We start from the raw sequence: 25,003 nt of genomic DNA on the forward strand, positions 1-25,003 counted from the left end.
TAAGGGCATATCCTGCCTCTTAAACCTGGTTGATTTCTTTGAAACAGTCACCAAGGCCATTGACGAGGGGAAGGTGGTCCACACAGCCTACCTGGACCTCGCAAAAGCCTTCGATACAATACCCCACTCGGGCATTATAGATAAGCTCACCAGCTTAAATATAAACCCCTATGTCACTAGATGGGTTACAAACTGGCTCAAGGACAGAACCCACATGGTTAGAATTGCTGGAGCCATGTCAGACTCCAAACCAGTTACAAGGTGGGTCCCACATGGCTTAGTCTTGGGACCTCTCTTGTTCGGTATATATTTCTCGGCGGTACAGGCCAACATGGAAGGACTGTGGCTGACCAAGTTCGCAGATGACTGCAAACTGGGCACCATAATCAACTCTCCAGCCGACACAAGCATCCTCCAAAAGGGCCTCATAGAAACAGATAACTGGTGCCAGAGCCATGGCCTCAAGCTAAACGCCAAAAAGTGTATAGTCATCCCCTTTGGCAAAAACAAAGTGCCCACAAATTACCACATAGGTGGTAATCCATTAAGTACAGAAGAAGTCATTAGGGACCTGGAGACCCAAGTTGATAGCAATCTCTCATTTGACAACCACGTGGCCAAAGTGGTTATAAAAACATTTTATATAGCCCACCTAATCATGAAGGGATTCACATCTAGATCAGGGGAGGTCATTGTGCCTCTTTACTCATCCCTCATCAGGCCCATAATTGAGTACAATGCCCCTTTTGGGATGTACCTTAGCAGACACCTGCAGCAACTGGAAAGACCCCAAAAGTACCTCACCAAGAGGATCAAAGGGCTCAAACAGATGCCATATGCTGCCCGATTAAAGAAACTCCAGCTCTACTCAGTGGCATACCGCCTGCTCAGAGGCTAACTGTGCCTGATGTATAAAGCCATGTCCAACCCGGAATTAATGGACATGCTGCACCTCAGAAGATCCAAATCCCATCGAGCTACATGCTCAAGAGACTTGAACCTCAGCACTGAAATAAATAGGACATGCTGGAGGGACAGATTCATAACCCAGAGGTTCCCTTCACTCTGGAATAAAATCCCAGTCCAGGTTAGGCAGAGTCCCACATTGACTCTCTTCAAGAGGAATCTTGATGAGTGGATGGGAGATCATAGGTTTACCCCGGCTATCACTTCTGTGTCACTGTTAGACAGAGGCACAGTATACTAACCTCAAAAAAAGGCATAGCAAAATTAATTTAAAATGGGTGGCGAAAGCCAAACACACTCTGGCTAGGCTTATAAATGCCCTAGGTCAGCTAGCCTAGTATGAACCTATGAACCTATGAACCTATTACACAGTGCTTTAAAGTTATGGAATAAGCATCACCTTATAATCAGAAGTCAGTCACTAATCTTTGAAAATAACCCTGATGGGTGTATGTGACTTTTTTTTCCAAAATCTCTTTATTTCAATTTTCTTTTTTTCCAAATAATAACAACAATACAATAACTCAAAAACACAAATAAACAATACAAATACATATCTAAAGAAAATAGACAACAATCTCGTTCTGAGAAAATTATACATATATATATATATATATATATATATATATATATATATATATATATATATGTGTATATATATATATATATATATATATATATATACAATATATACACTAGAAGTCACTACATCGTCAAGTAAAGTATGAGAATTCTTATGTTCATTTGGTCTTATAAGGGATAGTGGAATGGGGACAGTCTATATATAAAGTAAAAATAGAAATTTAACCATTTATTGTATGGTTAGGGAAAATACCTAGATACACATATACTAAGAGAAGGGGGAAGATGCAAGAAAACTGGTTATACTACATTCATTTCTTATTAAAAGGTTAGCTTTCCATGTCAATTTGTGGGCGAATTTTATTTGTCAAGAATTATATCTAGTAAGTAACCCCAATATTTTTGGTAATATCGTTTGTTTTTTATTTTTGAATGAACTAATTTGTGAGATGAGATATATTTGATAGCAAGATTGCTAACATTTTCCCATGTAATTGGTGACATGAACTTCCAATTCTTTATAATAAAGAATTTAATAAGGGCACACATTGTAATAAAGACATGTTTGAATATTTTTGGAAGTTGATTGATGTTAATGTGTAATATAGCTGTCTCCCATGTAAGGGTTGATTTTTCATATCCCATCTTCTCTAATCTTATTCTCAAGGAACACCATAAGTTGTGTATCTTAGTACAGTTCCACATGACATGCAAAATATCAGCTGTTTGATCCAGACAATGGGGACATATAGGCGAAAAGTTAGGATTGAATTTATTTAATTTAGATAAGGTATAATATAGATTATTTACCATAATTTGTGTATATAACAGCTTCTTGAAAGGAATGAATTTTATTGTATTTTCAATGGCTAGTTTCTTATTTTCTTCAGTCAGTGACTGATTTTTCGTTTGCCAATAGTTTGAAAATAATAAAGAATTCTGATGTTTTGCTCTCATTACAATTTTATAAGTCCTAGAAATTGTTTTCCCTTTAATCGCAAGATTTTCAAGTATTAATTTAACTAAATTTATGTTCTGTAAGTCAGTGAGTATTTGTGAGAATTTAGCATTTAGAAGATGGTGAAGTCGGTTAAGGATAGTACTATATTTCTTAGGAAGTTTGAGTTCAAGTCTCCTTTGCTCCGTGTTAGAGTCTTTCCATTGGTATATATCCCATATTGTATAGTCTTTTATCAAGGGGTAGTTTGTTAGATTTACAGGTTTATTATTTATTAGTAGATTAGGATTTAGGTGTAACGGTTGTATAAGGGCAAAAGTGTCAGCTAATTGCAATGATTTAAATAGTTTCTGTGTTGTAAGAATCATGTTTTTAATTAGTGGGTGTAGATTCTTCGTGTATATGCTAGTCTGGTTTAAAATCAAGAATGGTAGGGATTTGATATTATAGCCAAGGGATTTCAACTGTTCATACCAGATTTTGGTCCACTGGGGTGACCAAGTATTTATATATGAGTCATAGTTTATTATTTGTATTAGTCTGTAGACAGTAATTATACTATAGTAAAGCTTAAAATCAGGCAACCCCAATCCCCCCTTATCTTTGGCGAGTACATGTTTTCCATATTTAATTCTGGTAGATTTGGGATACCATAAGAATAGCTTTTTCCATGGCAAGGAAGAAGTTTTGGGTAATATTTGAAAAAGTAGCATTTAATTGAAAGAGTATTCTTGGTAGAAAATGTATCTTGACAACACTAGCTTTTGACAGTAGAGACATATTAATGTTCTTCCATCTATCAATATCGTTTTGAATACTAGTCCATGTACTTAGTAGGTTATTGTTTATAATATCTTTGAAGTCCGAAGTAAATAGTATTCCTAGATATTTTATCTGATAGTTTATTTTGATCTAACTCATGGGAAAGTACAATTTTTTATGACCTATAGGATTGGGGGGAAATATGTGTGACTTGTTTAAATTTAAGTTATTGTTTGAAACTAGCGAGAACTCATCAATAGCTTTAAGTATTTTTGGGAGGTCAGTAGTGGAGAGTTGGAAGTATATATTTAAATCATCGGCAAAGGCCGAGTATATAAGATTTGTATTGTGGATTCTGGGAATATGTTGAAAGGTTTTTGTAAAATAAACAGAAGGAGGGGTTCTAGATAAAGATTAAATAGGTATGGCGAAAAAGGACAACCTTGCCTTGTACCATTGGATAAGAGTATAGGGTTAGTTATACGTTTGTTTACCTGTATAGTGGTAGAAGCTTTCTGATGCAGAAGCTGGATCATTTTAATGAATTCTTGAGGAAAACCATATAAAGGCAGTATATTAAAGAGAAAGTGTCTTAAAGAGAAAGTGTCTTAAAGAGAAAGTGATGATGGGTGTATGTGACTTACAGGCACTTACACTAATGTGAGCAGCCCCAGAGGTTTTCCACTAAAAAAAATACAAAGCATAAGACACATGTCTTATGCAGACCACATAAAGGACCTATCCCTTTGCTCAGTCTCATATCGTTTTTAAGAGGTGACTTATGCCTCACTTACAAGGCATTCTCTGATCCAGCCCTGATGAAAATGTTACATATTTGCAAGAATATTATGTGAGGGTTACACATTCCATAGACCTGAACCTTATTTGTGACTCTAACCGAACTTGCTGGAGAGATAGATTCGTATCCCAAAGGTTACCTTGTCTATGGAACAGACGTCCCATCTTTGTAAAACAAAGCCCGTCCCATCCTTTGTGTCAACTCACTTCCAGGGCACTGCCCATGTCCCTTATGGACAGAGGCAGCCTGTAAAATGACGGTTTCATCCCATATCTGGGGAGCTAAGATATAATGTTGTCATATCCTAGATATAATTGGCTAGGCTTGTAAATGCTGTTCTGCCATTAGCCTCGTAATCACCTATGAAGCTATGAAGTACAAAATACTGACACTAGATTATGGAAGTAAAACTTGTTGAAGTCATTAGTCATAAGGTTTACAGTCAAACCTGAGAACCTTCAAACTTTGAAAACCTGGCTTCGAGGTGTTGCAGGAGAGGCGAGGTGGATGGCAATATTTTAGCTTTCTCGGACCTCTTGTTTTTCCATGAATAGCTAGTGGGTTTTGGATTTATTGGCCTGAATTTGTCCATTAAAATGATTTAAAAAGTCATGGGCATGCAGAATCGCCATATAGCTGAAACACCTAATGTTCATAAGGGTCATTTGCATATATCCCATGTGCCTCTAATACAGGAGGTTTCAGAGGTCATTCAGTAGAAATTCTAGCTTGGCTAGAATTTTCATTTAGTTTTTACTGATTGTTTTTTCTGTGTGACTTTTCACTCATTGTTTTAGTATGAATAGCTAGTAAAGAAATTCAGTACTGAGCACCTCTAGTCTGGATAAGAGTACATTTCAGTTCCTGGTCATTTAGGGGGACAAGACCTCATCAAAAAACAGAATCACCACATCAATATGCTAAAGATGAAGGCATTTTGGTTCCATTTTCAATCTCTCCAGAACCTTTGTCTTTGTGGCCATCTGTTGGTCGGTATAGACAACACTTTTTTACGTCAACAAACAGGGCAGAACTCATTCTTGGCTCGTTGGTCCTTTGCGATCAGGCCATCAGCCAGCAGGAGTTTATTGCCCAGCTCATGCCAGCATGCTGAAGCATTCATTGTCTAGGTGGACATCCTCAGCATGCCAGTTCCCTCAGATTATGAGTGGAAAGCAAAGTACAAGGTATAAGAAGAATTTGTAGATCTCCTCGCAAATCCATTTATTGCAAAGCTGCCATAGTGTTGCTCATGATGGCCAAGTCCTGGGGCATTCTGCTAATATGTTTTCTTTTTCTTCTATCATGAAACTGCAACTCCAACTCAGTCAGCAGATCTTTTTAAAACTGCAAAGGGAGGGAGGCAGACCTTTCAACTGTCCCTATTTTGGAGGAATGTTCATGTCCCTATTTTTGGAAATATGTCCCTATTTTCAGGCTTAATTCACCCTTTCACATAATTTTCTGAATCTGCCTCATCACATGTGAGTTTTGAACCTGTCTAGTGCACACAAAAATATTATAGGACCAACATACTAGTGGCAGCAATAATTTGAAATAAAGCAGGACACACACCCTAAAACTCCTTTTTTTCTGAAGCAAAAATAAATGACCTTGTGTGTTGGAATTTTTAATACAGTTCATTAAAGTCTACAGATTTTACACTGTCTCTTTGAGAATGTGCTTTGATTTTACCATCATTTTGTCACTCTGTTTTTTAAACATGTTTCTGATTAGTACCCCACAATCCTGTTGGAAATGGGATAAGCCATGTACTATTCAGTATTAAGATTTTATGCTTATTAGATGCCCATATTTTTAGCTGGATGTTCCTATTTTTGCAAGGGCCTTTTTTCCTATTTTTCAATGTCTGCAAATTGAGAAGTCTGGGGTCATATTATGAGCCTGATAGCACCATAGTGGACTCAGTAAATTTGGCTTCCCTTCCTCCAACAGCCGACCCAAACATTGATTATTCTGCTTCCTTAAGTGCAGGATCTTCTTAAGCAGGACATGGGTTATATGCTGTACTCAAGGCTGGCAGGCTGCATGCCTGGCTCCAAACGTAAGGGCAATAGTCAGGTATGTGGTGTTATGTGAAGTTTCCTTGTTTTTTCCTGGCTGATAGACAGTCATCCATCAGGAGAACTTATGCATTGAAGTGGAAGAGGCTTTCTTTGTGGGCAGTGGACAAGTAGTTATTCATACCCTGGTCTCCTGCCTGATTTCTGTAAAGCCCTCTACCTGGGACTCTCTGTCTCTGAGATCAGTCTTGCAGCTGGTGCCAAACTCCAGAGCCAGCTTACTTGCTGGCACTTCAAGTTACCCACATATTATACTTGTCTTGCACAGCCTGCTCTGGCTTCCTCTTTGATTTCATAGTTCTTTTAAAGACTTAGTGTTGGGATATTTGTCCATACATGACTTTGGTCCCTCTTGCGCAAAGGAGTTGGTGATACCATACTTTACATCCTGGGTCTTGCTCCTGTGCAAAGTACACAGATACATCTGAGGAACCTTGCACTTAGCTTCCCAGGGGCTACTGCTACTTTCTCAGATGCATTTTGAAACATTTAGCACTTGTTTACCTTTCAGGCTCCATACCTGGGGAATCTATTGCATCAATGGTTTTGGAGTTCCCTGCCTTGGCCAGCTTTCACAGCTCCTTTAAAACTAATTTATTTAAGTTTGCATTTGATCAAATAGGATACCTGTTCTTTCCTTTATTCTAGCTGATTGTATTAATATTGTTACCTGTCTTATGAGACATTATCTGTCTGATGTCTGATTTCATTGGTCTGTTTAGGTGTTATTTATTTGCCTGGTGTTATTTTTTTATTTCTTTATTTTATTTTATTTTATTTTGCTTATTTTTTTGTTTCTGGTTCTTTGTTTTAAAGCACCTAAATAAACTTAAATGCAAAGCTAAAGAAATTCTTTTGAGTTCAGTCCCACATATTCTCTACCCATTCTTATATCTACTGTCTGCCATCTCTGTAGTCTCATATTAATATATGCTTGATCTGAGAGCACCTTTCTCTCAGCCAGGTTCTCTTACTACACTATTTCCCCAACAAGATGAAACTATGGATTTAACTGATGCTTCTCTTTTGTGACAGTGATTCCACTTTCCTCACCCCCACCCCTTTGTTCTCTATGTATCACCTAACTCTTCTGTCTGAATCTTCTAACTTTTATATTCCTCTCTTCCTTTCCAGGTATCCCATTTATTTATTTAATTTATTTATTTATTTATTTATATTTGTTGACCGGGAGTGTCCGACTGGACGTAGGTCCATTTTCAGCGGAGGCCTGGGGAGAAAAGCTCCACAGTTAAAATAAACAGACAGTAGTTACATTAGATTACATAGCGATTAACAATTTACATAGCAATTACTTACAACATATTTACAGATGAAGAACATAGTACATCAGTAGACAGCTAGAATCTTTATCTGTGAAGTACATAACAGACATTAACAAATGTTAAAATAAGAAGTTCCTGCTGTATAAGTACTAGGCTTATGAGCATATGAGCTTGCTATAATCAAGGTAGTTAGTGGAGTGGAAAAAAAGGTAGTGGTTGGATGGGGTGGGTGATATTAGAGTGGGAGTTGCAAGGGCATAGCCAGCATGTTTTTAGTTCATTCAACACTCCTCCCCAGTATTGACCATTTGTAGTGACTTCTTTCATTATCCTCTGCTACTGTGATGATATGCATGTGTTTCATTCTTCGCAGTATAGCCTGTGTAACACCCCATCTTTCAGTTCTTTATATTATAAATCTAATGTGTTGCCACACACCTTCCTTATCCACTCTCAGCTGTTCACAAACTATCATTCCAATGTCTTGTTAATCAGAAAAAGATACTGTTATAAATTATATCTACTCCCACCTTCTGCTACCACCTTTTGCTCAATTTCCTGAACTCTCTGGACCAGAATTTCCTTCTCTGCAAACGATGTCCGTACATTCTGTTCTTACATTTGCTAGCCGTCTTTCTTGATTAATTGTGTGTGTTATCCCTCCATCTTTCTACCTTATGATCAGAATTTGCCTTCCCCTTATAATCAGTAAAATGCTTTTAGTCCCTTTAATTTTATAACACAGGTCAGGCATCTGTTTAATAACCAGAGGAGAAGGTGTGGATGGCTAAAGGGTTTTATCTGGGAAGGTAAAAGGGCAGTAGTCAAGTGGGATGAGTTGATTTTTCCAACAGAACAAGTCGGTTTAGGATTACCTGATTTGACAGGATTTGAGCATACTTTTAAGGCTCTTATATGTAACACAAGCAGAAAGGTACAATTCAAAGTGGAAAGGGATGATGATGAAGTGGGGGGGTAATTCAAGAAATAAAGAAAGAGTGGGATTTTGAACACAGATCCTTAAGGAAAATAACAGCAGCCATACAGACTCTTCTTCTCCTTCTTATTTCAGCTTTTCCCAGTTAGGGGTCACCACAGTGGAACAACGGTCCATAGAACGAGTGGCAGTGGAGTTTTACCGTGTTGAATTGCCAGCCCGAACAACAGGCATACAGAATATTATATTCATAAAGTACCAGAAAGTGCAGAAAGTGTACTAAGGACTAAGCCAACATGGGAATGGAGAAAGGAGATTCACCAGTAGGGATTACTGCAACTAGGGGTACAGAGAGCAGGAAAGGGGGCTGGAATTTACTGGAGGAAGCTGGCAAAGAAAACAATGTATTCGGAACAAATAATTAGAAAGGGAAAGGTTACAGAATAGGAAGAGGCCAAGAAGGCATTCAAACTGCAGGCTAGAGACTGCTTTCTATGTCAAGGATTAATATCAGAGTATGGGCAAAGAGAAGGGAACAGGACAATTCTCAATGAAAGACCTGCATTCGTTGAGTTTTTAGCCAAATCTAGAAGAGAAGCTGCTGTTAAAAAAGGAATAATTAGTAGGGCATATAACATATTGCACTATAATTATTGGAATAAATCAGAGGAGTTCAGAAAAAATTGTGAAGAGAGAGTAGATAGGTAATTCACAAAGAAATAATAGGAGGACATATGTATGGCTCCCAAATATGCAACACAATTTATAAAATTTAGGACTTTTGCTTGGAAGTGTTTGCATTGGTACTTTTACACCCCAAGCAGATTTCAAAGAATTTTTCCTCAGGTAGATGACAAATGTTGGAGCTGTAATAAGGAGGAAAGAGGTAACTAAGAACATATGTTCTTGGAGTGTAATGAGTAGGCAGACTTTAAAAATTCCCTACAGAATACTCTGGCAGGAATACTAGGTAAGCAAATGATTGTAACTAACAAAATTATTTTTTGAGCTAGGATACAGGATTTGAATTGCCTAGACACAGTAAGGCAGAAAATGTCTTGAAAGAGAAATGAGGTTTAAGAGAAGGCAGGAACTGAACAACGTATGTAATAATGGTTTGATTATATTGTATAGAATAATATGCGAGATGTACAATGTTTGTAAATATAAATGTGTTAATATGATTTAATTACTTTTATATAAATTTAAGTTTGCCTTTTTCACAAATGTTATTCAATAAATGTGTTTAAAAAAGAAAAAAAAAGATTTTGCTTTACTATATTCTACCTTAGGCTATCCTACATGTAAGGCAAAGAGAAATTTGTCTTTCTCCTTGGGAATTTCACTACCTCCCCTTACACTGATATGTGACATACCCTGTGAGAACTGCAAAGACTAAGCCAAGCAGACACAGCATTACAAACCTAACAAAGTGGGGATCTTTGCCCCCCACAGCTGCCAGTGTAAGGGTTTGCACCCCCCACCCCCCTAACTAAATACACCAACTCCAAGATCACACTACACTAGGAAAACATTTGCTGTAGTGGCCAATCGTAGAACTGACATTTTGCTGTTTATTGGTCGACGAACAGGTGTTTGCTGACCTGAACTTTCGATATCGTAATATAGACCCGGATCACAAAGCTACAGGCCTTTATCTGTAAAGAATCCTATTTTGTCTTTTATAAGGATCTGGTGATGCATGGAGCTAATCCATATTTTCTCCCAGCTGTAGTTTCAGAACTGATCTTGAACTAGTCCATGCATGTCTCTATTTTATAAGGGAAGGAATCTGGAGAAGAGACTGGAGTGTACATGAATTCAAGAAGTTGGAGTTGTTGTTTAACTCCATTGTTCCCGAGAGAGAGGGGCGATTGCAGTGCCTAAGCAAACTCTTTCTACATGGATTGGTAACTGCATCATATATTGTCAGTAAGCAGAAAACTACCTTTTGGAATATACTGCTGTCAAAGAACACTTCTCCAGGGCAATGCCTAATTGCAGTGGTGCTTCAACATTTCTCCTTTGTGGATATTTATGGGCATGTATGCCATGATCACATGGCTATCATTTTCACTTTATTACTTTGAGCAGGCTAACAGAACATACAACGTTTTGGCATCTAACTGCTTCAGTATTCAAATTTCTGATCGTTTGTCTTTTGTCCTTTCGGTGTCTCTGGCTTTCTTTGAAATATGTGCTGCTTGGGATTCTTCCCAGAAGTTATGTACTCCTGAAGGCTTCTGATGTCAGATATATCAGGTATGTACACAGCATATCACATGACCTCTGACGATAGTGTCTGCAATATATGCTTATTACCTTTCTACCATCTCTGTGTGCTGGATGGCAACTTCATCCGGCTTCTTCAGATGGATTTTCCTGTAAGACATGCAAGTATATAATTTATAATTTTATGTTTTTTGCTTATCTCTCTTGGTGCCATACTTCCTCAATCCATGAGTTTTGATGTGAGAGCACAGGAGTTAAGCATGTAATTTTAGCCTAATTCATAAGGTCATGCTGTATGCCACCTAGACAGGCATGTAAATCGCTCTGCTCACCCCCACCCACCTGCACCCAAGATTAAGATGAGAGAAAAATTTGAAGATACCAAACAGAGTTCTATGCACGGGGGAATGCACGGTCCAAACCATTTCAATGAAAAACAAAAATAGACCAGCATGAGCAGACTCAGATGTAAAAAATAAATCCGTCCTTTATTAACAAACAGACCAGTTTCGGCATAACCTGCCTTCTTCAGTGAAGCCCTGTAAGATGGGTGTAGTGTAAGAGAGAATGCCAACAATTACTCCCAGAAGAAGGCTTCTTCATATATAAAGTTATATGGTGACAGCATTGTTTTCTTGTCTTTTCCCTGTGTTTATAAATCTGGTGCACTCATGCCAGTTTTCTTTACCTCATAGTTCAGGAATTCATCTTTGAAGGTCTCTGTATCTGTCCTTTCCTGCTAACCAATCTCTGTTTATTTTATCCAGCTCTATACTACATTTTCTAGTCTATCTTTTCCAGTCAGCTCATCCTACAATGATCCTTTGTCTGGAAGTATCCTTTTTTCCCACTGCAATCTCTGCAACCCCCTCCTGCGTTCTTCTTTGTGCTTTTGTCTGTCATACTAAAGCTCACATCCAACTTCCTCAACTATTCTCATCTAGTGAGCCTATGTCTTTGTTTATGTTGGAAACACAATCAGGAATGATATATGGAACCCATTCCTTCGTAAAGGCCCACTTCTATCCAAGTTTTCTTACCCCGAACACACCATCAGAGTATTTATTCTTCTCTTTTGGCTGTCCACCATGCCACTGCTTCCCATTGTGTTGGAAAGTGCCCATGTTTGCCCACTCTGTTCAACCTGCAACACTGCATAGTACCTTAGCCAAGTTCCAATAAATTTACAAACTGTATAACCAAAAGAACACAGCAAAAGAAGCAGCAACCAGTCAAAATAATGAAAAACTGTTTAATCCACGTTAAGCGTTTTCTTCCCTCTGGAATACACTGGAAACCCCATTGCTGTGTTCTTTTGGTTATACATTAGCCAAGTTCTTGCAGATCGAACAAGTATGTAAAACATTCTGTTTTCCATGAATATTTATTTAATAAAACAAATAATTTGTAGTTTTTACAAGTTATTTTAAAATCCTGTAATACACTCATCTTTACCCCAACAATATAAATACCACATTGCTTTCTGGCTTGGTCTAGGAAAAGCTGGGCCTCACAGGATAAAATGTTATATAAAATGTACCTTATATATTCTTTATACTTTATTTCTGATTAAAAGCAATATGATTGTAATGGTCTTAGAGCAACCACTGAGCAATTATACATGGACACTACAGCATTAATTCTGCTAAGATCTCCTGACTCTTTTTATGACTGCACCGTAAGCAAGTGTAATTCCTGCCCCAGAAATTGCCCCCATCACAGAGATCCATGTGATCAAGTCCTTTAAAAGCAGTTCCTTTGAACCATATTATTATAAACCCAGGTGGCATCTATTTTGCCATCTGGGTTTGGAATGTCTTTAATATCTCTCCTGAAATGAGCATTATGAATCTTTCATTTAGGTAAAACCTCTATAGGTCATACAGCTGATAAAACATGACCTATATAACAACAACCAGACCAGTCATTAGGTACCCAGGTATAACCTTTGTCTCTGCAAAGACAATAATACTTGTGCAATGCTGCCATATCCTGACCTGCAACCCCATCGAAAATTTCTCCAAGTAAAATTGTAAGCACTGTTTCTAACAAAAATTGCTCCATTTTTACAACAGCAAACATGTTCTTTAATATTCATGGATAGCTGAAACAGAATTACTGTAACACGGGTAGAAGCATGTTCAGCCTTTCAATGTTTAGTAAGAAAAATAGTTTGAAACACAGTATCAGTCATTGGTATAGGAGTCAATGGAATACCCCATCATTTGCAGTAGGTATATGGGCACAACCCAACACTCACTAACATCCCGAGTCCGTGCACAGCTGTACAAGGCAGCAGAAAATGTATTAAAGCTAGGCTGCCATTTAGGTGTTCTCGATTCAAGTCTAACCAACCATCTGTGTCTATTCTTAGCAATGCACATATGTCTATTAAGAAGTGATTCAGTAGGCTGCAGATGAAGCCATTGAAGACTACAAAATCAAATTTCTGTCTCCTTGAATAGTACAATCATGCATTCTTTATACTTTTTCTGATTAAAAACAACATTATTGTAACAATCTTAGAGCAACCACTGACCAATTATGTCGGGTCTGTTAGGTAATTGAACTTTCAAAAGTTTGAGTGAAATTATGGTCAACACCATATGATCAAACTTTTAAAAGTTCGAAAATCTAATAAAAAAAAACCTACACAAATAACCTACCTGAACATTTTAATCAGGGGGGGGCAAGCCCCCCGCTGCACCCCCAACGTCCCCCACTCTTTAAATATACCAACTCCGAGATCACACTACAGTGCAGAAAAGAGAAATCTTCCCATTCCACGCTGTACAGAGATCTCCGTTAAAATGTTCAAACTTTCAAAAATTCGATCATATGGTGTCGACCATATGACAGTCGAACTTTTGAAAGTTCGATCATCTAATATAGACCCAATTATGCCAGATGGCAAAAGCAAGTGAAATGGAATAATGATGAAAATCACAATCACATGAAAATATGGGAGGTTGGCATAATGGTTAAGTTGCTTGCCTCACAAACACAAGTTACAGGATTTGATTCTTACAAAAGAGAACCTGGCTAGGCTTAAAGATTTGTGTATGAACCTATATGTCATTTTTGCCTTAATCGGTAATTTATTATAAAAGTTGGAGGTTGGCATAGTAGTTAAGGTGTTTGTCTTATAGACAACTGGTACAGTGTTTGATTCTCACCAAGGGAAAATGGCTAAGCTTAAAATGACCCACGAGGGCAGCTAGCCTAGTACTTACCTATAAAATAGATATAAATCTAAAAAAAAATGGGAGTTGGGGTTTGGCATAATGGTTAAAGATATTGCCTTATGAACAGAAGGTGCGGGTTTTGATTCTCAAATGGATAATTGGCTAGGCTTAAAAAAACTGACACACAAAGGCAGTTAGCCTAGTATGACTTAGGAATCTATGAACCACAGTACCTGTCCCAGTAATAGGTCCATAAAAAATGAGCAAGTTGGGGCTGGAGAGGGTTTTGAAGAAACTGTAGACATGGGTGTTAAGTTGTTTGTTCATAGTTCCATATGAAATTGATCACCAGATGACTTTGCAAATGAGTTCTGTTTGTATAACACATTGTCTATGCCAATGTCCAAAAGGCATGATGAGTCTTGGATGTTGGATACAAAAGCAATAAAAAAGACTGTTGATGTTGAAAAACAATCAGTAAAGTGTAGCAGTTGTGAGCAAAACCAAGTAGGGTTCTCTTCCAACTGGGTCTGAGTGTGTCTCGCCAGGAGTGTACCTTAATGAAGACAAAATCTCTGAGCTGCAATTCATGACTTTCTCATTTTGTAGGTCATTGTACTGAATATAAAATAGATTTGTGATAACTCTGCAAGACAGAACAGAGAGATTTACAATACAAGAAAATGGATTCATCACTGTTTTGTAATCCCAGATTCTTGGAAAGTGGTGTAGCAGACATGAGGGGACAATCCTCTAATGTTATTAATTGTGCTTCTCATATTAAATAAAACTAAGGACAAAGTCTCTGGCCATTTAAGACCAGTGTCCTCATAAATTGTAGCTAAACAGGTTTTGATTGTATGATTAACCTTTTCTACAGTTCTGGAAGCTCTTGGTCTGTAGGGACAATGAAGCTGCAATTTCACACTCACGATTTTACAAATCTCCTGGATTATCTAACTAGTAAAGTGAGTACCCTCATCTGATTGAATGCAACAAAAGACCCCAAGTCTTAGGATCAATTCTTAGCTACTGTTTTTGCATCATTCTTTACACAGGGATATGCCTCTACCCATCCAGAAAAAAAGCCAACAACAACCAAAATTTCTGCACTTGAGGAATTTCAATAAAATCCCATTGTATGGAACAAAATGGCCCCCCAAGGTTTTTCAATGCATTTTTGGGTGCAGATACAGATTTAGACTCATGTTCTAAGCAAACTACACAAGTATTTACAAAATGTTGAGCAACTTTGGAAAGATGAGGGCCATACCAATCATTGGAACTCTGTTGTATTAAAGCTTTTTACCTTAATGAAAAGGTAAATGCTAGGCTTTGACTGAGTTAAGACATTTTGTGGGGCTATAAGCCATCCATCCAGATGGCATCACATAAGACCCAGAGACCGACTACAACCATCATTTATTCACCACATTCTATCAGAGTCCTCTGTCTGACTCTGGAAAGATAACTCCTATAAAAATAATTGTTAGTTTCACTCGGTTGCTGCAAAAATAAAGCATGAACAGGATATGGCAGTGCACCTCGTCTTATTACCGTAACTACAAAACTATTTCCCTTAGTTAAAAAAGAATCATAATTTCTATGTGAGACACATTTAACCACAACTACCCACCTTGGCCAAAGAAAGTCATAGAATAAACCATTAATAAAAACAGCATTTTTAATAACAGTCTATGCTGAAATCAAATAACCTCAATCTTCCCAAAGTGTCCCAAAATCATGAACTACTTCATGAGCAGAATGTGTTTCTGTGAAAATTGTTACTGACAGATTTGTGCCAGTCTTACAGGCTTCAGTAATAGTTACAAGTTCAGCTACATTGTTGACACATTTCCATTTAAGTATCCAGTTAACGAAATTCTGTCTTGTGTACAAACAGAAAAAGCTGGTATGAGTTCACCGATGTTTCTTCAAATACAGGTGCAGTCCACAAAAAGAATTAGATCTGGATTCTGCAATGGAATCTAACCGAGGAGGAAGCACAGTGCTAACAACAACTACACAGTTGTGAGGTTCTCCTTCATCTGCTGTAGGAATTAAGGAAGTAGGATTAGGTGGTGGACACTGAACAATCTGTAACGAAGGGTTAGACAACTCCTATTTAGACAACCATGCTGTAGATAGGTATTGACAGTAGCATAGCTAGGGTGGAGTGAAAGGGGCAACTGCCCTGGGTGCAAAGTGCTGGGGGAGTACACTCAGCTAATCTGGATATGTTTAATGCAATACCAGCTTTTAAAAGCTGGTATTGCATTTGCAGTCAAACCTGAATGCTGTAGTACTCCATGTGGTCTAAACTGTAGCAAACTGCTTGCTATATGTAGCAAACTGCTTCCGGCATATCAGGAAGTAGTTTGTAAGTAAAAAAAATTGATTTTTTTTAGTACAACCTGAGTGCTGTAATGCTCCATGCAGGCAGGGTATAAGCTGAAGCAACTGTTTGCTATGTTTGTAGCAAGCAGTTTGCTACAGTTTAAATTAAAGAATGTTTTTAACTAAAGCATGAGCACTGCAACAATCCATGCAGGCATGGTATAAACTGTAGCAATTGTTTCTACATTTGTGGCAAGCAGTTTGCTACAGTTTAAAAGAAAAATAATTTTTTTTAATAAAATGTTGGAAAGGAGGGGCAGGGGCAGGGCACAGAAATGGCACGTGAATGGCTGGGGCAGGAGGGAGCAGAGGTGTGTCATGCATCTGGTCATCTGGTTAGTGTGCCAGTAGAAGAGCTGGAGGGAGACAATTGACAAATTGGCATATTACTGTAAAGTACTTTTTTTTGCTTTTCACTTAAAGATAGAGCACGAGTTCATGGTACCAGTACTGGGTGCTGATTGAGCCAGATATGCTTCTGGGTACTGGGTTTTAGTCTTTAATAATAATGCTGCTATGGATGGCTGCTGCCATTTGCACTAAGTGCACCATCATGGCTTCTGCCCTAAGGTAGCAGAGGAGGGCTGCTACCACAGGATCAGGATTCATACTGAAAATAACAGATAGGTCTATAACCATCATTTCTACATTGTGATAATAATTCTAATGCTACTTTTCTTTAGAATAATTTGGTAACCCATTTGCAGGAGGGTTTGAATAATGTTTTCAGTTGTACAAAAGCTTGATCATGACAGTCCTGCAAGGCAAAGGTTCAGGGCTACCTTTCCCTAATAAGTCTAATAAAGGTTTCACTACTTTTGCATAATTAGAAATCCATTGTCATCAGTAACCTGTTAATCCGAAGAAAGCTCACAACTCTTTTAATGTAGTAGTACATGGTACAGTTTATATCACAGCAATGCACGAAGGCAAGATCTGTCTGGCATCTTCTGAAATAATATGTCCCAAATATTGAACCTGTGATTTCCATACCTGCAGCTTATCTTCGTTAGGCTTAAATCCTAATTCTACTAACTTTGTCAGAAGAAAAAAAGCATTTTTTTCTGCAGTTACTTGTTTTTTTGAAGCTAAAAGCAAATCTTCTATATTAAATTAGACTAGAACCACAAGGAAATGTAATCTTGTACAGCTGCCTTTTTTTCCATTTCACTAGAGAAAAGAGCAGGTACAAAATTATATTGGTTGTCTGGATGTATAGGGATAGAAACGAAAGCAGTTGAAATATTACTGAAAAGGTTGTGACAGCTGATGGTATACAACTCAGGACTGTTACAGGATTAGGGGATTACTGGAAATGTTGGTACTACTACTGCATTCACTGCTCATAAATCTTGTACAAATATATATGTATTTTTCCTGTTTTTTTTAACTAGTAAAACAGGAGTGTTACAGGGGAGTTGGGACAACAATACCTTGTTGTAACAAAGTGGAAATAATAGGTTCAGTTCCTTTTTCCTCTTCTGCTGATATCGGATACTGAACTGCCATAGACAGGTGCTCACAGGTATCAGTGTTATATGCACAGTAGGTTCTGCTTCTTTTATGAGCCCTACCTCATTTTCATGGGTAGTCCAGAGGTGTGGAGGGATTATTTTTAATTTCTCCAAACCAGCATTTTTTGCATCTAGTTCAGATGTTAGAATAGCAAAAAGGTCATTGTCGTGTACAAATGTTAAATATGCGCTCTAACATTCTTTCACTCTGTACACTTCAGCATTCACAGAGGGAAGTCTTCAGTGACAGTATAGACAACTTCTGTACTTTCTTACCACCTCAAAAGGAAACAAATCTGAGACTTCACCGGAGCAGTGGTCTGCTTCAAGCTTCCATTTCTGGCAGATAAGTCCCCATAGGGGATCGATCCCTTACACATATAAATGATTAACCTTTTAAGAAAAATATTTATATATTTTATTTTCTGGCTAAAATGGTATTTGCCCTTTAAACACAATGGTGTTTTTTACAAAGTCAGACTTTCCTGTCAGGGAGTGCTATTTTTAGAATAGGGTTTATTTTAAATATTGAGACTAATTTTGTGGTAAACATGTACTGCTTTTGAGAACTTTCATTTCATATGTTTATAGGTTCATAGGTGTATACTAAGCTAACAGCCACAATGGCCTTTCTAAGTCTAGCCATGCAACCCAAATATATCTGACAAGTTTTGCTACCCTAAGATTATTTTAAGGCATATGTGTATGCTAGAACATAGGTGGTCAAGCATTTACAGGCTGCATCTGTCCATTAGATACTTAGGTGCCATACCAGGGGTGAATTTCTGATTCTCTATCTGCTGTTCCAAGTTACACTGAAATTGGGTTCAGGAAGAAACTCTGCTTCACGTGGATAGGAGTCCTGTTCCAGCAAAGGTGTAGTTCCTGAGTCAAATACTGGTCTCTCCAACATGAGCTTTTTATGTCACAGGCAAGGTTTAATCCCCCAGATTGAATAATTCTGATGCTGTTTGTTTTGCAGATATGCACAAAGGACCATCAGGGAGGGGGGGGGGTGCAAGGATGCCTTGTAGGCCACAAATAGACTGTCCATCAACAGTCTGTAGGAAACAGAGAACAGCAATTGGGATTTGAGGCAATCTGTGTAGGACATGTTGTTTACTCCATGTGTTCTTTGTGCTAGAACCTCTGTGGATGTTCCATTTGATGCATGTGGCTGGTTAGGTACATGCTAAACAGGGCTTTGTACTTAGTGATCTGATGGCAGATGAGTATAGTGGAGTGATGACTTCCTTGAACCTAGATGCCATAATCCTGCTTATAAATTGTACAACATAAAATGACTTTCTTTCTACCATAGACACGTGATGGCCAAATGCAAAGTTACTGTCTACATGTGTCCTGAAAGTCCTCATTACTGGGTTTGCTCTTGGGATGTGTTATCAGTGTGGTGGTTTCCAGGGGCAGGCAACTTTCCAAAGGATACTATTATACATTTATTGGTATTTAGTTTAGGACCATGGTGTATTGAGGGTATTCTAGGTAAGCCACAGGCCCTTGATGTTGGCCTTGACTTCAAAGAAGTAGATAGCAAAATGTAATGAACCTCCACTAGTGGCTGGGCTGTTTGTAAAGGTGGACTCCCCTATCCTAACTTCATGGGTCCTATCTATAAGCCAACTGATTATTCAGTGGGTAACGTAGGGGTTTATACCCAATTTTGTGAGTTTGTCCACAGTGTGCAAGTAGAGTGTTGTGTTGAATGCCTTGGTCAGGTCAAGGTAGGCTGTATGCACTCTTTTGCCCTTGTTCATTGTTTTGGTGGCCTTCTCGAAAAAGTTCACAAGGTTTCATGGGCATGACCTGCCCTTAACAAAACCAAACTGGGTTGAATCTGTGTCTGAAAGTTTCCTATGTCATTGTTTATCATTATAGTGATAATTCTTTCCATTGGTTTGTATATGAGACTAGTCAGATGTTTGGATCCTATAGTTACCAGGGTATACACACACACACACACACACACACACACACACACACACACACACACACACACACACACACACACACACACAAACAAACACATGCACACACATTTGGTCTGTTCTTAAAAAAAAATTGTGGTCTTCAGGTAAATCATTCAGGATTGAAATCAGTAAATAATGACTGACATTTGTTTTTCAAATTTCATATCCTTCTGAAAATGCATTCTAAAGCAAAACCTGTTATTTTAACAACTAAGTTTATAAGAGGAATAGAAAATCTGTCCCAGATTTTATGCATTTGTCCCCTCAATATTTGGCTTTGCTCAGATTTGTTGCAGAAAGGAGCTTGTGAGGTTTATTTATATGGTATACAACAGGATTCATAACCAGAATCATGTACACTGATACATCAATAATGTTATAGGTAGGTACTAGGCCAGTCCCTGATGGACAGTTTAAGCCTGACCATGTTTTCCATTTGCCATCCAGCTGTGTTATCCCCCAGATGTTTAACTGTCCTTGTCATAGCTATATTTAAATACATCTCATTTGTAGTGGATTATTTTGTTTGGGTCTCGCCTCACATGTATGAGGGGTCATTACTGTAATGTAGGGTGTTTAAGCACTGCCTCTGTCCACTGTCATACATATTGTGTAATCACCATTCCTACGTATCTTTATAGACTGCCCCTATGATGGCCTTGTACCTGTCTTTCATCCACAAAGTACAGCACTGCACATCATAGATGTCTTCCCTTCAGTACTAGAAAAATAATAAGATATAGCTGTTAATTTTATACAGGAGTACTGAGGTATGCAAATGAATCTCCATCTCCAAATTGCATCCTGGACTGCACTCTAAGGTTAGTTCCTTAGTGAGGAAATTGTAAATGCATTCTGCCTTCTTGTCAAATATCATCTCATACACTAAAGTATGAAATAGATAAGTTGTTTTGCGTTATAAAGGCTCACCTTTTTTATAGATTATGCAATTTTTTTAAGAACTGCAAAATTCTGTTAATTGTATCACTAGTTAAGGCGTGTTATTTGGCTATAATGAGGGATCAAAGTATCCAATGTTTTTCTGGATTCATAGTCTTTTCAGAAATGCATTGCAGCTGCTGTTTGCAGTGTTAGCCTACATTGGATGTGCATCATAATTCCACAAGAAAAATTCAACTAGGTGATGCCAGTATCAATCGCTCGGACATAACTTCTAACTCCCCTACTTATACGGTTTCACACAACTAATTAATAGCCCCGTACATTATAGTAACACATCCAGCTCCTTATTACACTGTTTCCTAGGATCAGACCTTAGTAAATTCACCACCACAGGTACAATGTCAGTCACTCAGTGATCATCTCCCAGTCGATACCGTACAATGTGTCTCTCACTGGTCATCTCCCAATCGATACAACAAGACATCTCACACATCCACTTAAACAGCATGTTTATAAAACTGCACGAAACTGGTCCAAGTTTAATCCAAGTTTAACCCAGAAATATTCATTACAACTGTATCATCTATTAACCATAACATCCTAAAAATTCTCTCCATGGATAATACCGTAAATTAATTCATTACGTTTCTAAATATCCTAAATAGCCTTGCATCTCCTAGAAGGAAGAGACTAAAACAAATAATGCAATCTGGCTGTCCAAAAAGAGTAGCATGCTAATGTAGGACAGAGAAAAGGCATGGAAAGAAAGGCATAAATTTAAAATGTCACAATACCTTGAAATTCAATAATGCTCTGCAATTGTACTAAAAAGGCAAATACATGAAAACAAAAAAAAACTATACTGTAAGATCATTCAGAACAACAGTAAAAACAGCCCTAAAAATTCTGGTCAGCCATTAAAGAAATCTTACATCTTGACCAAAACTTCAAACTTAACCCTCTCAGTAACTCACCAGATGAAACTGCAATTGAATTTGACTTTTATTTCATAGGTAGTATAGCATTCCTAGCCAAGGATTCCACAAAATCTCATTGCAACTCTGCTCAGCAGCCACATATCACCACATCGACATTCACCTTTAAACCTGTACATCCTTTATAAAATAACTTTTAAACTTCACTACTACTTCAGCTGATGACCTTCCAAGGAAGTACTTTAAAATAGCAGCCCATAGCATTACCTATCTTGCGTCGAGCCTTATAAATTGTTCAGTCCAGGAATCCCAAGTTCTCTCTCTTGCTCTGGAAAATTCACACATTATCCCTCTACACAAAGGAGGAAATTCAACAGCGTCACTAACTTTAGAGTTGTAGCAATCCCCCCGTCCAAAATACTTAAAATGTATTCAAAAACAATTGCTAAACTATCTTCTGCAGAAAGAACTCCTATCTCCCACATAACACAGCTTTCATCCTTCCCATAGTACTAACACTGCATTTCTAACCTTTATGGATACTGTCAGTAAAGCTAGAGATAATGGCAAACTAGTCTCCTCCTTATTTCTAGACTTGTCTAAAGCCTTCGACGAACTTTGTCACACCAAACTTCTACTTCAAATGTCCTTACTAGGTCTATCTCAGCTGACCCTTCTAGTGTTTAAAAGCTACTTATCCAATAGGTACCAGTCAGTAAAATGGCACTCCATCCTGTCTCCATTCTTCCTAGTCACCACCGGTGTACCGTAAGGCTCTATCAGTGCTCCCCTACACTTTAACATTCTCACCAATATGCTCCATGCATCCACACAATAGGCCTTTCTAATACAATATGCAGATGACTCTACCCTAATATGCACATCAGTCAACCTGGCACCTCTCCAAAGAATTACTCAGAAAACTGTAACAGCTACTGAAACATGGCTTTGCAAATTGCAGTTCATGCTCAATCAAAAATAAATAAATAAAGCTACTGCTTTTATTCCCCAAATCCCTCTCTCTTAAAAACAATATTTAGAATCCTCTCTCTTAATAATACAACCACAGAAGTCACTTTTCATAGCAAATTATTAGGAATAGTAGTGGATGATAATCTTAAATGTTACCTGCATAAACAAAATTGAATTAAAACACTCACCAAAAACTAGGGATGCCTTTTAGAATCAATCTCTTTCCCACCTATGCAGTTAAAACTACACTTGCTACTATTTACCTCCCTCTCCTCACTACTTTATGCTGTTGCCATCCTTACTTGCCCCTAGCCATCACACAGAGTAAAACTTGAACAATACTATAATAAAGTGGCAACATTTGCAGCAAATACCCCTTTCAAACCCCACCACTATATATGTAGCACTAAAAAGTCTAAATTGGCTAGAACTACCCCATCAGCTAAAGTATGCAGTTTCTTATCATATCCAGCATCCATTTGCTTGTCCAGCATTAAGTACCATTCTATACAACTATGTTTCCACTCATTCATCACAAGCCAGTGACCAAAACCCCTCTCTAACCACAAACCAAAAATGCTGGGCATGGTCTGTACTCATATAATGTTGCTTAGGTCTGGAAATCCTTACCTGTACCCATCAGAACAATACCTTCCCGTTCTTTAAAACCATTTTGGAAGACTTTCTAGACAAAATCTGGCTCTGTTGTTGCTCAACCCCAGGAGAAACTATATCCCTAAATATGAACAAGTACCTACCTTACAATTCTAACTCCCCCTTCTTCACTCACTTCCTTACTTCAGTTTCTGCCCTGACTCTCTATCTAAATCTGCCATAACCCTGTTTTTATCTGACTAGATATTCCGCTTCCTGCTCGTATTATACTAACCTACTCTAATTTCTCACAACTGGCTAAAATGTTTCTAAATGTTAAATCATTGTCATATAAGTTATATCTATTTCTATCCAGTGTTGTTACATTATATCTAATTTGGTATAATTATTTAAACTGGAGATGTTTTGTTTTATTTTTGAAGACTGTAAAATTATTCTTCTTGAAATGTTTTCGTAACACTATGAAGCTTTTCACCCTGGGCCTCCACTGAAAAAGGGCTTGTATCCAGTTGGACTTTCCAGGTAATCAAATCTCAATAAATAAAATAAATAAATGGTCCAACAGTGGGATGTTATATTCCCTGCTAAAATATAACCTGAAACACTGAGACACTTGTCTGGTGCTGTGGACCATAGTTTTTCTTGCGTCTTCACGCTGTGCACAGCTGCCTTCAGGATAACAGGATCTGTCTATCACTCACAAGACATTCTGGGGTCCACATGGTCTCTGCATACCTTCTTCTGTGATGGTTAGAGGCCATCTCTGAATATTGCCCTTTGAGTTTACTGGCAACAGCCCCAATCACCACGTTTAATGCACACAGTCAAAATGGGTACTTGATGGATATTACGTACCTATCCATTTATTCATTTATACATTCAGTCTTTTGGCAATCGTGAATATACTGCTGCAATCAATCCTTTTCATCCATGATCATGATAGAGTTAACAGGTTACTTCCTGGCTCCACACGTATTTCAGAGAAGATGTTATGTTATTTCCAGGATATGTACATTAAATAATTCTTTAAAAGAGGGCTTCTCTGAAATCTGCTTCTCAGATACTTAAAGCAAGCAGAAATGCAGTCAGTGTGAGAACTGTATCACTTTTGAGTTGCCAGTCATAGCTTTCTATAATCACAATAATGACAGTATTTTGAAAAATATTTTGAATTTTGTATTTCAGGGGAGGCAAGCTTCAAGGACAGAGCTTTACTATGGCAACCATTAAAGGTGATGAATATACTTTTACCTCCAACAATGCTGAGGATATTCGGGACCTTGTTGTTACTTTTCTAGAAGGTCTGAGAAAGAGATCAAAATTTGTTGTTGCACTGCAGGACAACCCAAACCCTGGTAAGTACAGCAGCGTAAGTCCCCCAAAAACACAACACTAAAATCCATTAAGGGTAGCTAAACTGTGAATGTGCAAGTACTTGGATATTGCTGCGTTTCCGATGATAAAATTGTTACTTAACTTATCAGACAAGTTGTGTTATTTCCTCTAAGTTGACTTGTTTAGTTCTTTGGCACCTATCATTGTTTCATCTCAATGTGAATCCTGTACCAAGTATTGATTCTTCACGCAGTTTATCATGTTTTCTGGAACTACAACATGAGTGTACTTTATTAGATGTCAGGTAGTTCATTCCATTGGATTGAAAACTTGAACTGAAAACAATAAAAAATCTACCTTTTCTCTATGTTTTGCAGGGCAGCAAGCCTCTCTGCGCCCCCAACACCACCTACATATTATATATACCAACTCCGGGATTACAGTACAGTGGAAAAAAGGGTAAATTCCCTAATCCTCACTGTATCGTGATATCCATTCAAAAGCTTTCAGTTTTCCGAAATTCGAGCACGTGGTCTTACCATATGAATTTCGATTT

At 37.9% G+C, this 25,003-nt stretch overlaps 1 protein-coding gene across 1 annotated transcript in view; it reads left to right on the forward strand.

Moving 5' to 3' along the window:
* The window catches only part of MYO7A (myosin VIIA), a 1,588,820-nt gene that overhangs the window by 1,112,170 nt on the left and 451,647 nt on the right, over window positions 1–25,003 (forward strand). The window contains exon 35 of the mRNA XM_044073349.1: window positions 24,298–24,467. Within this exon, the coding sequence (XP_043929284.1) occupies window positions 24,298–24,467 (170 nt within the window). The remainder of the gene's footprint in view (window positions 1–24,297; window positions 24,468–25,003) is intronic.

Source organism: Protopterus annectens, chromosome 5.part1, assembly GCF_019279795.1.
Source record: "Protopterus annectens isolate FY-2018-M chromosome 5.part1, PAN1.0, whole genome shotgun sequence".
NCBI lineage: Eukaryota > Metazoa > Chordata > Ceratodontiformes > Protopteridae > Protopterus > Protopterus annectens.